Source organism: Schistocerca serialis, chromosome 6, assembly GCF_023864345.2.
Source record: "Schistocerca serialis cubense isolate TAMUIC-IGC-003099 chromosome 6, iqSchSeri2.2, whole genome shotgun sequence".
Taxonomy (NCBI): domain Eukaryota; kingdom Metazoa; phylum Arthropoda; class Insecta; order Orthoptera; family Acrididae; genus Schistocerca; species Schistocerca serialis.
The window spans coordinates 424,649,666-424,666,664 of record NC_064643.1 but is presented as its reverse complement, the minus strand read 5'-3'; the positions used below and the strand labels follow the sequence as shown (position 1 = coordinate 424,666,664).

At 41.2% G+C, this 16,999-nt stretch overlaps 1 protein-coding gene across 10 annotated transcripts in view; it reads left to right on the top strand.

Moving 5' to 3' along the window:
* Positions 1-16,999, top strand: part of LOC126484139 (putative beta-carotene-binding protein) — a 276,025-nt gene that overhangs the window by 100,043 nt on the left and 158,983 nt on the right. For 8 of the 10 annotated variants that reach the window (XM_050107528.1, XM_050107527.1, XM_050107529.1 and 5 more), the window contains exons 3-4: positions 15,032-15,259; positions 16,208-16,318. In XM_050107528.1, the coding sequence (XP_049963485.1) occupies positions 15,032-15,259; positions 16,208-16,318 (339 nt within the window). The remainder of the gene's footprint in view (positions 1-15,031; positions 15,260-16,207; positions 16,319-16,999) is intronic. The other 2 variants (XM_050107532.1, XM_050107531.1) reach the window with 1 other exon arrangement.

Sequence of the window (16,999 nt, the reverse complement as noted above, 5' to 3'; positions counted from 1 at the left end):
GCTGATTGTGTTTATATTACTGTTATTCTTAATATCTACAAGAATGAACAATACAAACTCTTGGTGCATCACTGTCCTTATATACTACACTGTAATTGGAACATTTGCTTATATGAAAAAAACACTATAAACTTAACCTACTATTTACACATGTGAATATTACCCTACTGAGCAAATTTCTTCAGGTCTTTTTATGGGTAGAGTTCTTTTATCTCTTCTGACTGGACGTCGCCTAATAAATAGCTACATCCGTGTGGTATGTCCATGATTTTTTAGGTTCCGGCATATACCGGTTGCCACTTCTTATCCTTTTTAACTAACGTAGAAGACTTGGGCTGGGTCTTTACTAGCTCCAAGTCATCAGGTTGATACAGTGTTACCTTTTTTATCTTCTTGTCAAGTATCTCCTTTCGTTGCTCCGCACACCTCGTTAAATTGTTAAAGGTCTCAGTTACGATTTGTTCATGAGGTGTCACTTGCCGAGGTACAGACGCCAAGGGTGACAGCCAGCTGTCTCTTTCATTTTTTTCCGAACATAACTTCCATCGGTGTATAACTGGTGGCAGAATGTGGTAATCTATTGTGGAGTTCCCCAAAAGTCAAAACATATTCTACCGATTTAGTATTGCGATTCGGAATATATGTTCGCATGAATTTGTTCAATTCTTTAAATGTACGTTCTACAAGAGTGATTTCGGGATGAAATCAATCTGCGAAAATGTGTCTAACACCTTGCTCTTGTAGAAAAGTTTTCCATTTGAGACCAGTAAAATATGCAGCATTATCGAATGTAATGATCTGTGGTTTGCCAATATTAACAAAGTAATCTGTTCGTAATTTCTGAATAAGGTGTGTTGCAGTTGATGCTTTTACGGGATATCATTTTAGGAATTTAGAAAAGGCATCACACACGGCAAATGTAAACTTTACACCACCTCCGCCAGTGGGTAGTGGTCCCTGAATGTCCACTGAAATTAGATACAATGGTCTGTTACGTACAAAAGGGTGTAACTCACTTACTGTGGGTAGATTTACAGGATTCATCTCTTGACAAACCACATACTTCCTTATAATATTCTGTATTATTCTTTACATATTCGTAAAATGACACTTATCTTTCCAACAGAGCTCTACACTTTTCAATATACACGTGTCCCCACGAAAAGGGCACGTGCCATATTAAATCATTGATACATATTCCGGGTATACAAATACACCACAAGTCATTGTTAACATCCTTTGGGTAATACAATATCCCATTCTGTACAGAATAATGACTTCCTGTTTGATTTCCATCCGAAGCCTGGAGTCCTTGGTTGATTTTTCCCAAGACGGCGTCTTCATCCTGTAGCTTAGGTAGTTCCTTGCATACCTGCATGAACTTTTTTCGATAAGTATGCTCATTCATGACTAAAATCTTATACTCTGACGCCTGTTGTAGAATTGTTGTTATTTCAGGCAAGCCCCGAGGCAAGTACGATAGGGCATCAGGTATTACGTTGTCACAACCCTTTATATACATTATTTGAAACTGATATTCCTGCAGTGCAAGCACCCACCTAGTCAACCTGTCGTGCGTTAACTAACATATTAATAAGAAACTTAAGGCTTGATGATCACAAAAGATTTTTACATTTTTTCATACACATAATATCTGAACCTCTTCATGGCCCATACAACTGCCAGTGCTTCGAGTTCTGTGACTGTGTATGATCGTTGACAACTCGACAGCACTCTACTTGCAAAACAGATTATTCTTATTTCCTTGTCTCCTTCCTCGTCATATATTTGCAATAAACAAGCGTCTATCCCGACAGTGAAAGTATCTGTAGCAAGGCAAAATTCCTTTGACATATCCGAATGCGATAAAAGACTAGCATTTAAAGGGGCAGTCGTTCAAACGACTGCTGACAATGGTCGTTCCATATCAAAGGTACAATTTTTCTTGGCAAGTTTAACAGTATAATGTCGTTTAAGAGTTGGTCGGGTATGAATCGTCTGAAAAAGGACACTAGACCTAAAAATGCCTTTAACTGTTTTTTGGTTCTAGGAGGAGGGAAGTTCTCAATCGCTGCCATTTTCTTGGGATCAGGCACAATACCTGCAGCCGATATTATATGACCAAGAAATTTTATTCTTTCTCTGGCATATTTGGATTTAGCGAGGTTTGCGGTTGCGTCCACCTCCGAAAATCCTTTTAGTACACGTGTCGGTCATGGTGGCTTTCCCAATAGGGAGTAGCTGTTAATGGCTCATCTACATACAGTGCTACTCGGTGTAACAAATTTGATCCCAATACTGTGTCGAGTGCCGCAATGAAGTCCCCTGCACTGATATTTAATCCAAATGGTAAAACCTTGAATTGGTAGCTTCTGCCAGCCAAAACAAATGCAGTATACATCCGTGATGATTCATTTAGTGGGATTTGCTAATATGAGGAATGCAAATCAACAGAGGTTAGATATTTAACTCCAAAAAACTTCTGTATTTGTTCATCCAGGTTCTCTGGTCTAATTAGGTCTCGATGAGTTCGTTACAGTAATGTATTTTTCGAAATGGTTCAAATGGCTCTGATAACTATGGGACTTAACATCTGAGGTCATCAGTCCTATAGAACTTAGAACTATTTAAACCTATCTAACCTAAGGACATCACACACATCCATGCCCGAGGCAGGAATCGAACCTTCGACCATAGCGGTCGCGAGATTCCATACTGCAGCGCCTAGAACCACTCGGCCACTCCGGCCGGCTATTTTTCGAAATATTTTCGCCACGTTCCTACCTTTGTGTACAATTCTTTGCATCATATTCTTGAATGCTATCTGACCAGAATTTTTGGAAGAATGCACACTCAAATTGCTGCATAGTCAGACATTTTCCGGATATATCTGTGGCCCATAGTGCAGCGTCACCTTGTATAAAGGGGACCGCGACTTGTATTCGTTGCCTGTCCAATTTCGGGGAAAAAGTTTCCGAAAGCACTTAATGAACACTACTGCGTGAACATTTCGTTTTTCGCTATTGAAAGGTTGAAATGTTCTGTGTTTAATTACATTGTGTTCCTTCTAGTACATCAGATTACTCCCGTCCGGGTCATACTTCAAATTATGATGTGCACTTTACGGTACTCCACATTGCTCGCACCCTTAATTAACATCTCGTTGCGTCCGCGCATAAGCGCCCTGCATACCATTTGTGTTGTTATGATAGTGAGTATGCGGAGTCTGATTAATTATCGGTCCTCCACTGTTTACATGACTTTCTAAGGCAGACAGCCTCCGTGCGACATCTTGTTGCCAATTCGGCAATTCTGCTGGAACACGTGACATTATCTGCGTTAGTTCAACTTGTATCGCGGCAGCGCTGTCGTCAGTATTTACATTCAAAGCCGATGTCGCTTCGTCTACAGCTGATTTCACATCAATTTCTATCTTACACTGATTTCGCGATCCTTAAGCTCTAACCACTCATTGAATTCTTTTTCCACCTGGTGAGTTTGTACTTCCTAATACTCATCAATATTTTTTTCCTGCTTCTAGCTCTACATTATCTACGCGTCTTGTTAAGGTTGGGACATTATCTTCAGCCCAAGCCTGCGATATCTGCAATTTTTGCATTTCGTTAGACAAGCCTTGCAGAAGATCGGGTATTTCTTTACAAGCGTCCCGCACCTCGGCAAGTTCACCTTGGATACTACTTAGTCTTGCTTCTAGTCTTTGATCTCTTTCCCTCCTTTCCTGTTCACGCTCATGGAGTATTTGAGCTAGTTTTGCTATCACTTTCCCTATCTCTTTCCTCGAGCCTACGCAGAAATTCTGCAAAAGGATCTGCTATAGGCGAGCATACATCCCATATCCCATTCCCCCTCTGCTGTGTAGCGTCGTTTGGCGTCCACAGATAATATGGTTCAAATGGCTCTGAGCGCTTTGGGACTTAACTTCTATGGTCATCAGTCCCCTAGAACTTAGAACTAGTTAAACCTAACTAACCTAAGGACATCACACAACACCCAGTCATCACGAGGCAGAGAAAATCCCTGACCCCGCCGGGAATCGAACCCGAGTACCAGGGCGCGGGAAGCGAGAACGCTACCGCACGACCACGAGCTGCGGACAAAGTGAAAAATAGCATGAAACTAGTATCTGATCTCATTACAAGTTCAATAATGCTTACATTCAACAGCACTCGCCAAGATGTCCGACTACTAGCATCGAAGACAAGAGAGACAGAGAGAGTGATAACGGATAAAAGATGACAAAATATGGTTCCTTTCTTATCTATGTGATCTATTACTATCAGAGTGCATCTTATTTAGTCTTTGCGCTGGAAAATGACGTACAGAATTTTATATGATAATAATAATAATTCACATGAGAGAAAATTACATATCGCCTCAGCCGTTAATGTAGATGTATACTCCTATATTAAATGTTTTTTTCAAATACCACTTTCAAGTTTTTGTATTATTTCTACTGGAGACGGTATAACTGATGAGTCCCGCTTACAAGAGTGCCTCGATGGCCAGCGAAGAAGCGTCAGCCGTCGCCGCGAACAGCGGATGGGTACCAACCTCAATGTCGCCCACAATACGGCCTGTCTACGAGGAGTGCCTTTGCCTCACAGGATATATTTCTATACCATCTGCAGAATACTTACAGTACAATGGTACGTTGTCGATATTGTAATCCCCCTTCATTACAAACTATACTGGGTTTACGTTACAGCAAGATAATGCCGCCCGCGCACGGCGAGAGTTGTCTTCGTGCTTGCCAAGCCTTACCTTGGTCAGCTACGTCACCGAATATCTCCCCAGTTGAGTGCGGAGAATGGTTCAAATGGCTCTGAGCACTATGGGACTCAACATCTGAGGTCATCAGTCCCCTAGAACTTAGAACTACTTAAACCTAACTAACCTAAGGACATCACACACATCCATGCCCGAGGCAGGATTCGAACCTGCGACCGTAGCAGTCACGCGGTTCCGGACTGAAGTGCCTAGAACCGCACGGCCACCGCGGCCGGCAGTGCGGAGTATCCAACAGCTCTGTCATTGTGTGCAAAGCCCAATAACTATTTCAGTAATTAACACAGCTGGACCAACGCTTGTTGACATACACGGTGAAGCTATTTCTCTTGAGTACATCATCCAGTTTTTTTTCTGAAATTGAAATGATTTGTTAATCTGTATAGGCACAACACATTTATCTATTTCTGTTCCTTTCGGATGTTTCGTTCATGGTACGTCACTTTTTATTTATTTATTAATTTTTATAGGGTATTTATACCTTAAATCAGGAGTCACAGCCGCGCAATAATGTGGCCTTATCCATGTCCTTTTGTTAAGAGCTCAGTGGCATAAAAGCACTTCATAGTAGTACACTCATAATTCCACTGCTCCAAAAAGGTAAAGAGCCTCCGAAATTTTGAAGTGGATTTAATGAAGCGTATGTTTTTATGTATCTACCACTGTATGCGGCATTTGGATGCTTGACGGACTGATTGAAGTTTGTCAGTTTACTGGCTGGAGTCAATGTATTACGCTTGGCGTGGGAGGGCGCAGAGCTGGCTCCCCACCACGCAGCTGCCGTCACGCCGCGCTACAGGCTGCTGCCGCTAGGGGCGGTGCTGTCAGCGAACCGTCAGCACAGCGAGGTTCGTGTACCGCTTATTCAGCCGGCGGCTGGCGCGCTCGAGATAACGCACACTGATAAACTCGCCACTGGGAACATTTGGAAACCTAAAAGATTCTTTATGTGGAATTAAATGCATCAACGAGACGATGTGATCACTAACGTTTGAGTCACTGTACGAACTGTGGATTTATAATAGTCCTCTTTTTCACTGTTTATTAGAAACCTAGTTCGCAGAAATTCAGACGCGGTGGTCGTTACACCATCAGTAGAGACTATATGGTCAATCTAGATAGGTTAAGGCCAAACAGAGGATCACTGTCGCTCACTGGAGTCCTGTCTCTTAGATTTAGGCTCGACAGAGTTTCGCCGTCAGCGCTCTACCTGAGGCTTTTGGGCCCAGCTGTCCCAGAAAGTGAAAAAGAGCGGTAAGCTGAGTATTAGTACAAATGAAATCGTCAACCCGTCTGCAAATAATAATGACTGTGTACTAGTCATGTATTTCATCATCACCAACTAGTTTCGTCATAAGGTATCGAAGATTTCGTACACCACAAAGAATTCCGTGTAGTGTTAAAAGTTTACGTGATGCACTCACAGCCACTAATCAATCCTTGCGAAATGCGGTAAATGAGGTTCTGGATATTATCGTAAGTAATCTCTCTGCATGTTTGGTTTTTTTCTATGGCAATTATAATGCTTCGCAAACCCACTATTGTAGCAACCTGATGAAACAGTTACTGACCAACAATATTCATCAATTGTTTGATTGGCGAATATGCGGGCAAGGAAAATAGCGCTAGCCGTCGCTGATCGATGAATATGTCTCTTCAAGTGGACCTCATGCTTCTGACCCTTCACCTATATTTGATGGTGCTTCAGAACAGTAAATTTGGTGCCTCCCAGCTTTTCCGCTGAACAAAGCAGCTTTCCATGTAACGGTCACTGAAAGTAGTACCAACTACGAATGCGGAAATCACTATAGGTCCGGTCGAAATGAACAACACAGTTTGACGCTGAGAGACCAGTTACGAGTTTATTGCAACGTGTTCCATTCATTCCTCTCACATTATTGTCGTAACAGGAAGCCTTGTAGGGACCACAAAAGATCTACAGTTCAGAAAGATAATTCCGGCTCGTTCTAACATTGTCACACCCTGAATTTCACATGCTTTGGGAAAGGTTCACTTTGTCACTCAAATCCAACATCTATGTAGTTGCCGCTCTTTACTTACTGAACTGAACGTAAAACTATTGTTAATGGAAGACAAGGGAGAGTGCTATTGACTTTGTGTTCATCAGTTACCAGAAATATCCTACAGTTACAGCCCCCGTATTGCTCTACATATATTATAAGATTTGATACGTTAAAGACAACTGTAATTTTGACTCAGTCGTGTACATGCCAAATATGCATGATGTTCATGAAATTTAGTTTTTAGTTCCTGTTTTTTATGTGCTCGTGAAACCTTGGGGAGCGTAAAATGATATAATTTTTTTCATAGATATCTTTTTCTTCCCACCCTCAGCTATATACTAATCCAATTCTAACAACACAGTAAAACAAGGTGAACAAATGAATAGAAATGACCTCGAGTTCACATTGTACAAAACATAATACCAATAAAGTGGTTTTCTAACATTTACATTAACTTATAATGTAATGAATATTAAACTAAGAGCTAATATACCACTGGCCTATAGCGTTGGCTTGTACGCTTTGAAAAACATTTTCTGAAATGTTGGTGCGAGCACATGACCTAGTAGATTGTGGGATCCTTCAGTGTGCTTCGTCCTTCTGTAGACGTGTTTGATGCTGGTGGAAAAACACGGGACGGAAGCGTTCACGTGTCCAGAGAGCACGGGCCCTCTTGCGAAACCACCTAGTGTTCGTAAGGGAGATGTCTAGCGCTGCTATAGGTAAGAGCTGCTTCACATTGATGACATCTTCCTCTAAATCCACAGCTTCATCTTCATGAGTACTCTGTAAACCACAGCGAAGTTCATGCAGAAGGTACTTATCATTGTAGTACATAGTAGAGTATCTTCCCGTCCAAACCCCATACTGAGCTTGGCAAGAATGATTGTTTAAACGCCTCTGTGCGCGGGCTGTAGTTAGGCTCATCCTCACTCTGCGGTGAATTCGTGAGCGATACGCAGGACGCTGAAGAATATGTATGGATTCTTTACAGTTGTCGAAACTCTGAAAGCAAAGTTCAAAAAATGGCTCTGAGCACTATGGGACTTAACATCTGAGGTCATCAGTCCCCTATTACTTAGAACTACTTAAACTAAAGTTCAAATGGTTCAAATGGCTCTAAGCACTGTAGGGCTTAACATCTGAAGTCATCAGTCCCCTAGACATAGAACTACTTAAACCTAACTAACGTAAGGACATCTCACACATCCATGCCAGTGGCAGGATTCGAGCCTGCGACCGTAGCAGCAGCGCGATTCCGGGCTGAAGTGCCTAGAACCGCTCGGCCACAGCAGCCAGCGAAAGCAGAGTCTTCCGGGATAACGGGCGTCTATCTCAAGCGTTTGCCAGTTCAAGCTTTACATCACTTGATGTAACTCTTCCATAAGTCAAGAAAACCTGTGACTTTCCAAAAGTTGTAAATTCACCAACATATGTCAGTAAACTTGTAGAGCCATTTGCAGATAAAGGTTTATTGTAATTACTGACCTAGGTTTCGACATGTTAAATTTGTCTTATTTCGCACCTCAAATACTATAGTGTTGTCCTCTTAACTCAACACTTGTGATTGTTTGTGTTCGTAAAATGTGTGCCTCATACGAAAAGAACGGTTTAGCTTTAGTAATTAAAACTTACGGGCTAAGAGGCCGTGGTCCAATAGTAGAAATACTTCTCCCTGACGTTTCGTGGCCAGCTGCGGGCAACATCATCTGAGATGAGTCTACGACAGTCGTAGACTCACCTCAGATGATGTTGCCCGCAGCTGGCAACGAAACGTCAGGGAGAAGTATTTCTACTATTGGACCACGGCCTCTTAGCCCGGAGGTTTTAATTACTGAAGACACTGGCCGTGAAAGCCTACACGCTATGGTTTAGCTTTATTCAACGTACTTCATCAACAGTGATGTAGCACGGTTCATTACCAGCTTTGGAGAAGGCAGTTTCAAAACTGTCGGAACCTAGCGTAAACCGTTATTTGATTCCTTAAACCTCTGCAAATTTCTATGACTTTTCGTTGCGGCCTTTATTCTCTACCATCAGTTTCAAATGTTGGTCGTATCTCATGTGAGAATTCGTATTCTAATATGGGACGTAGAAGTGATTTGTACGCAGTCTCCTATGTGGAATGACTGCATCTTCCCAGTGATCTGCCAATGAACTGAAGTGTGTCACCCGCCTTGCATAAGACTGAGCATATTTTGTCATTCTATTTCGCATTCGTACAAATTGTGATACCCATATATTTGTGTGTTTCACTGATTTCATCTGTTACTTTTACGTGTCGTACATCTCTAAATATTTAAAACAATAACGTAGCAGTAAGTATTGGAACGTATGTACGGTGTGATGCAGTACAATTGTGGTTTGACTCTCCAAATTAATCTCCTCGGAAATACTCTCGTATCAACTAATTACACGTCGCACGATCTGGAACAGCAAACGAGTTGTTTCTTCTGGCCATGAACTCTGTAGGAAGTATAAAGTATCAAATATCCTAAAACTGAACGAATTATTGTTCAGGGAGACAGTGAAGTAGAACTCTGTGACATTTACGTTTGCTCGAAAGAGTAGATATCGAACTAATATGGCAGACAAACTATATACTCTAATATTCATCCTCATGCTATGCTAGATCGAATCTGTTCTAACATTAACAGAATCGGTACTGAGAAAGGTAGGCCACCAGCTGTCAAATGTGTTCCCAGTGGAGAACGTTATTTATGAGGGGCAGGGACGAACTATAAATAGGTAATGGTGGTGAGGAATAACTTTCTGCCTTTTGCAGCAACCACACGCTCTACGTACTACCTCAGAGTCTCATGGAGAATGTGTTATGTAGACATTCGTATGGATGACTTACTATCCTCACTCCACCGTCGACGCAATGGAACTGGCAGTATCGGTCTAACCTGGCACTCGTTTACATAGCCTCCCGATATACATCTCTATCTACGCCGCAAGTCACAGGACGGTGCGTGGCGTAGGGTTCCCTGTACTTGTCATTTGCTTTTCTGTTCCACTCGCAAATAGAGCGAGGGAAACGACTTCCGCTATGCCTCCGTATGAGCCCTAATCTCTTGTCTCTTATATTCGTGGTCCTTCCGCACAGTGTATGTTGGCGGCAATAGAATCGTTCGGGAGTTAGCTCCAAATGCCGTTCCCTCAATTTTCTCAGTACCGTTTCTCGAAACATTTGAGTTACCAGAAGCATCTCCGTAACACCTATGTGTTGTTCTAACCTACCGGTATCAAATTTAGCAGCCCGCCTCTGAATTGTTTCCTTTAATCCGACGTGGTATTGATCCCTAACACTCGATCAGTACCCAAGAACAGGTCGTACAAGCATCCTGTATGTGGGATTCTTTACAGGTAAACCACTCTTCCCTAAAAATTCTCCCAATAAACCGAAGTCGACCATTTGTCTTCCCTACCACAGTTCTCACATGCTCATTCCACCTCATATCGCTTTTCAACGTTACGCCCAGATATTTAAATGACTTAACTGTGTCAATGAGGACTCTGGCAATACTGAGACCGAACATTAACGGTTTGATCTTCCTACTCATACGCATGAACTTACTTTTATCAACATTTGGCGCCAGCTGTCATTCATCACACATACTGGAAATTTGGGCTAAGTCATCTTGTACCTTCCCACAGTCACTGAACTTCGACACCCTTCCGTACACCACGGCATCATCAGCGCATACAACCCTGTCAGCCAAATAATATGTATATAGAGTACAACAGCAGTAACTCGAGGACAACATACTTTATTCTATTATTTAAGAAGACTTCGAGGCACTCACATGTCTGTGAACGTATTCCATACGCTCGTGTCTTCGTTAACAGCTTGCAGTGTGGCACCGTCTCAAATGCTTTCCGGAAATCGAGAAATGTGGAATATGCCTGCTGCCCTTCATCTTTAGCTCTCAGTATATCATGTGAGGAAAGTTCAAGCTGAGTTTCACACGAGCGATGCTTTTTTAAAACCATGCTGGTTCGTGGACGTAAGTCTCTCAGTCTAGATTATTATATTCGAACTGAGATTATGTTCTAGGATTAAGCAGCAGTCAGAAGTTAGGAATATTTGCCTAGTGTCCAACCAAGATGTCCCCGTGCCAAATAGTACATGACATTATGGTTACTTTTAAATTTTCTGCTTCATCCCTGCCCCACAGAAGCTTACTCGTCGTCTGTAACAATCTCAGCATCCATCAGAAACTCCAGTCTTTCCTTTAGTGTATCTGTACATTTCACAAAGCACAGAGCTTTTTACACAAACCAGAGTACTTTTCAGAGCAAAGCACAGAATGGACACAGTGCTGTACTCCACTGTCGTTTGCTCCAGACGTTCTGCTTTATGACCAGGTCTAGCGTCAGAGGTCCGCGTTTTGTCAATAAGGTGTGGACGCTCACATTGGGGATGCTTATGACTAATCTAGCAGGCAGTTGGTCACCTACGACCATTATCGAGCAATGTCCGTGATATTTCCTCTGTACTTTCCGTATAACAGTTTGTAGCCACCACTTGGACCACGAACAATCGCTTCTATAAAGGGAAGAAGTCACATTGCTCCTCTAACAAAATTTTATCAGATTTCAAGGCTTAGAAAAGGAAGGAAATCTCGAAATGACCGCAAGCGGAAGGTACTGACACGAAAAACTGATAAACGAGCGCATTTTGGCAGGACATTTGAGGTGCAGCTGTTCATACGTAATAATGTAGTCCTGATTTGGTAAGAGCGTTCAGAAACTTGGCGCAAACGTACTGAATTTATTTCAGGTATTTAAAATACACCACTTTTGGATTTTCAAGTATTGAATCAATTAAATAAAACTATTATGTCAATTCTGCAAAATTGTATAAAAGTTAAAAAACGGACACTGAAATGTGCTAACCGTATAAACTTAGGGTAAGGTGGATGTAAATCATTCGGCAATAATAAAATATGTGAGACAAACTAGAAAGCGAGAATGATAAATCAGTCCTTCACTTGAAGCCTTTGCTGACAAAAATTTAATACTCTATGTTGTTACATTTGTTGTTGCCTTATTGAACAGAAATGAATATCGGACGGTACGACCAAAAATTTACATACGTTTTCACAATAACATAAACATGAGATAAAAATATTATGAGTGTCCTACCGCGTCATGACGTAAAACCTACACACGTTAAGACGCAGTACGATACTCAGATAAGTTGTACGCCAGTTGAGTTTAGCAGCGGAAGCTTATGGAAGTATATAAAAAATAAGACCTATCAATAAAAATTACGTAAAATTTCTATTGTAAAAGAAATTAGTAAGACAGGTTATGATAATGAACTCTTTAGTTCAGAATAGTGTGCACATGAGAAACAAGCTAAATTAAGGAACTTAATTAACTTTATGAGGACATAGATAACACACAGTGTATTTTCATTATCTTCATTTGTGCGTCAGTTAGTTAGCTCTGAGTTATAAATATGCAACGAATACTTTGTGTAAGTTTTCAAGTAAGACTGCCTGTTGTCAGCCAATGAAGCCTTGTATTTTGAAAAACTTCTTTCTGTTCCAAGGACACAACTGGAGCATACTGAAAACGACAATATCGTTTGAGTGTAAATCTAAATTACTGAGAGAGAATTTTTTACCGAACAGAATCACTGATATGGAACACAATTTATTATAACTTTAGTTTTTCTGTTTTCAACACCTTGACTTTCCTAGACACTTCTTTTCTGGCTTAACCACAAACAGCTTCTAACTTATTCACAATTCTTTTCACGTGGTTTATGCGCTTCACTGCCGGCTCTTCTGATGACCAAAGCGCTGATATGGCAGCAGGAATAAACCAAAAGTTTTATTTTACATTCGAATTTTTGTCGGAAATTTCTGAATTTTTGGGCCTGTCCTGCTGAAGTGGCTTCACTTTTATCGAATGAATCAATTATGCTTTTCGAAACATTGATCGTTTGGCAGTAATATTTAAAAAATACGGTCTTGTCACTCTGAATAAATTTGTATACATCACTGAATCTACTACAAATCTCAACTGCACCTATGTATAAGGCGTGAGCTAAAAAGTCACATGCACAATTTTACGATTTTGCGGTACTAAAGCCTTTAGTGGATCGGAAATTTCACCACTTAAGTTGTAGCGTTTTAGCTCACTGAAGAACAAACGTAAATCACGTATTAGACGATTTTCACCTGTGGATGGACACATAGGGTCCGATATATATCGTGTAATTTGGTAAGACACGAAAAACTTGTGAATGAAGCAATTTTTATTCAAATTTCCTGTGTACTCACAGAGATGTCGAACAATTTGCTGACAGCAAAAAAACCTAATGTTTATCAGAAACTTTCCGTCTTTTTTTCTGTGGGTTCTGTGGGTACATCAGCTGATGCAGGTGTTCCATTTTATTTCCAACCCTACGTCTGATAAGTTACAATGTTTTTTTGTTTTGTAGCTTCGTCTGACACAGTCTTCTCTTAATGCGGGAAAATTCGGAAGATAATCTCCTTAGTATTTCTATAGCAGTTCACGAAATTTTGGATGATTCATTTTACTTGAGGGAATGTCACCGCAAAAGAAAGACGTACAAAGTTCTTTACAGAATAGTGAATGAGATTGACGGAATTTCATTGCAAGCATTTGCTATGGTGTTTTTCCGTGGTACTACACATTTCTCTTTTTCTATCGTCAAATGCTAGAGAACGTTACGGGATTTCTTCGCACTCACTCTTATGTCGCACAGTTTACAATGCAGAATTTTACCATCACTCGAAACCATGCTGAGTAGCGACCTGTTGAAATGTTTCTTGAACACTTCGCTTAACTTTAGGCATTTTCGTAACGATGCTGCACACACTTCCGATTTCAACAAGACTGAATAGCAAAATGAGACAATTGTTAGCAGTCTCAGGTCTAGAATAGTTTAAGTAACTAACTGCTAACAGAATAACTGTAGACTACACAAACTCACTGTTGCACAAGTATAAGTCCATTTCGTGAATTCAGACGAAACAGTGGAAGATGATAGATATTTATGATTTCCTAGCAGGGGGTGGGGCGTGGGGATGGGGTTTAGGGGAATGGAATATCGCCTAAAAAAAGGAGAGTTGGGGTCTTCCAACGACAAACTGGTTAAATGTGGTTTTGCTAAAGTAGATTTTGGTAACTGTTTTGGAGTTCAGGGTAAAAAAAAGTGTATTAATAAATAATAAAACTCCCATGTTAAGTTAAATTATATTTACCAGTTTGGATAGTAAACTATTTGCCACTCTTATTCTTTTGTTAATATATGTTTGAAATACATTGCAATCTATTTTGCTACATAATTATAAAAAATAATTGAATCTGTTCGAGTAATATATTCGCTTATTTCTGAAGTCATCTTCTCCAGTGTAATACGAGACTCCATTGGTGTGGGAGGGGGGGAGGTTATAGCCTCCGTAGCCCCTCCCTCCCTTGCCAGCGCCCCTGTTTTCCAATAAAGAAAATGAGATGCGAAATTCAGAGAAAAGTAACAGTAGCAAGAAAAATTCTTAACTTGTTGAAAGACGGAGAATGCAATGATGGTTCAAATGGCTCTCAGCACTACGGGATTTAACTTCTGAGGTCATCAGTCCCCTAGAACTTAGAACTACTTAAACCTAACTAACCTAAGGACATCACACACATCCAAGCCCGAGGCAGGATGCGAACCTGCGACCGTAGCGGTCGCGCGGTTCCTGACTGTAGCGCCTAGAACCGCTCGGCCACTCCGGCAGGCATAGAATGCAATGATTAGAAGCATTTATTTACCAAAAAATACTGTTTCAGGGTGAAAAGGGCCACATTCGCGCAAAAATAACTTCATGAATTGCAGAAATTAGTTGTTTTTAGTAACAAACATTTATACGTTTTTAAGGAACGTATGACCCATCATGAAATATCTAGCCCTAGTAGTACAATACTTCATGGTGGTGTCGAGTCTTGGTCTATTTAAGGCGCTCCGCTCTAACTACTGAGTCCTTATTCTACAAAACTTATGCAGTGTCCCTTGGGATTAGTTAGTGGAATACCGATTTTACCTCGGGTCTCAGCATTGAGATGCAGTTTCAATAGTAGGAAAAATTACCCTAAGTTATGCTGGACGTCTACGAGTTCCTGGAAAAGGAGCGACATTTGTAGACTTCGTACCTCGGCATCCTTGGTTTGTGCCCCAGGACCGACTTCACGTAGTGCAACATGTTACGCAACTACTAACGGCGTCGGCTCTACGAAGTGCCGTCGTCTTCGCAGAGGGACGCGGAGGGAGCAGCAAGTGCGGCGCGAACCCCTATATAAAGGCCGGACGGCGAGCTCTCGGCAGCTCTGGCAGCACGCAGCCACCATGCAGCTCGCCGCCGTTCTCGCCCTGCTCGTCGTCGCTGCAGTCGACGCACGAATTGGTGGTAAGCCGGCGCTCACGCCTGTCTAGCCTCTGTGGTTCTTAACAAATAATCCGACATCTTCCTCGCCATTCTAGTTCTCTGTAAGTGCTAGAAATCTGTATTTGATCTTGGAACAAAAACAGATTAATCGTCTGCATGTTCTATTCCTTTCACGCAGTTACTTTTCCAAATAACATTTGAAACTAATGTATATACTGTATGAATGAGCAAAAACGATAGAAGACAACTAAAGACTCCTAATTAAGCTCATAAGACCTTCACTCACTTTCGGAAACATCAATGCACGTGGACGTCAAGTGAAGAGAATAGAGGTAGGAAAGGTGCTGTTTTCAATAAGATGCTGATGACGCACTAGAGAGAGTAAGAAACGTGATCATTAAGTGATGAGAAGTCATTTTTCTTTTCTCTGCATTACTCACAAATAAAGAGCTTTCTTCATATCGTTTTTCTTGATCACTAAAAGTTCAGGACATCCACTATCAAATATAGTCTACAGAAAATTTCCTACAAAAATAAACTAGGGAGTGATGTTTAGTATCTACATTCAGGCGAGATCACTATTTGTCGGATTAATGCAAAGATGTACAGTGTGATTATCGCCTTGGTACTTAAAATAATGAGCCTAGCACCTCTACTTCAACTCCGTACTTTTAATTAATTTTATGCTACTCGCCTTGTCTGTGTTAGGTACAAGCAGTTACAAATACAAGTTGTCACTAAGACACACCATTTGAGGTTGGTCTTACTGAAACTACAGACTGCAATTATTTAAAAATGGTTCACTAATAATCGTCTCCTATCTGAAGATGATGAAAGTTCTCTTACTGAAACGACGCACATTCTTAACAACTGATTAGATATACTGGTTTCAGCACAAAGACAACGTGTGTTAATGTTCGCGGTAAACTCCACGATAAGCAATTCCTTGATCTGGTGTTTGTCCCTCAGATGACCCGTCCCCCAGCGGCCTGGGAGTGAGGACGTGTCCCAGTAACGAGCCTGACGTCGTGACCTGCCGCCGGAACGCCCTGCAGTCGGCGCTCTCCCTCTTGGCAGGCGGTAAGTACTAACATAAGACCACACCACACCGTACAGCTAAACGTCCGGCACTTTTCAACGTCGGTACAGTCTTGTAAGCGGTGTGACGCTCCTGACTTCCAAGGGATGAAGGGGAAGGGCTAATTTATGGATCTGAATTGACAAAAAATTTATTTACCACAAATTATGTTTACTTCGATTTATGTCATGCTCTGAAGCAAATTTAAATTATCTCAGCCTTACTCTCAGACTTGAAGTGAGGTGTACCTCGATCATGCTTCAATTTTCCCTGATAAATTTTTGCTCCACTATTGTCTTTGAAAATTGTGTTATCATCATATAGAAACACCATGCATAAGAAATCAGTCTCTAAGTACTGGAACCCAAATTTCAGCCTAGATTTTAACTATAATCCACTAATTCTATAGGGCAGATAATATGTAGAACAACGGGAAAGATATTTGAACAAAAACAAAAAGATGATGTGAAAGAGTGACTTACAAACTTAGAAACAGATCCACGCTAAACGGCTATCTTGAAAAGTCCTGCTTGGGAATTCTCCAATAATATGGTTAGTGAAACTGGTCGTCACATCTTATGCCTCGCAGTGATTACTGCTTAGCAGAAATTTGTCTCAACGTACATCCAAAATCGACCTTAGCTTTTGCGTTAACGTTACCCTTCTGTCTCGTGTTACAGATC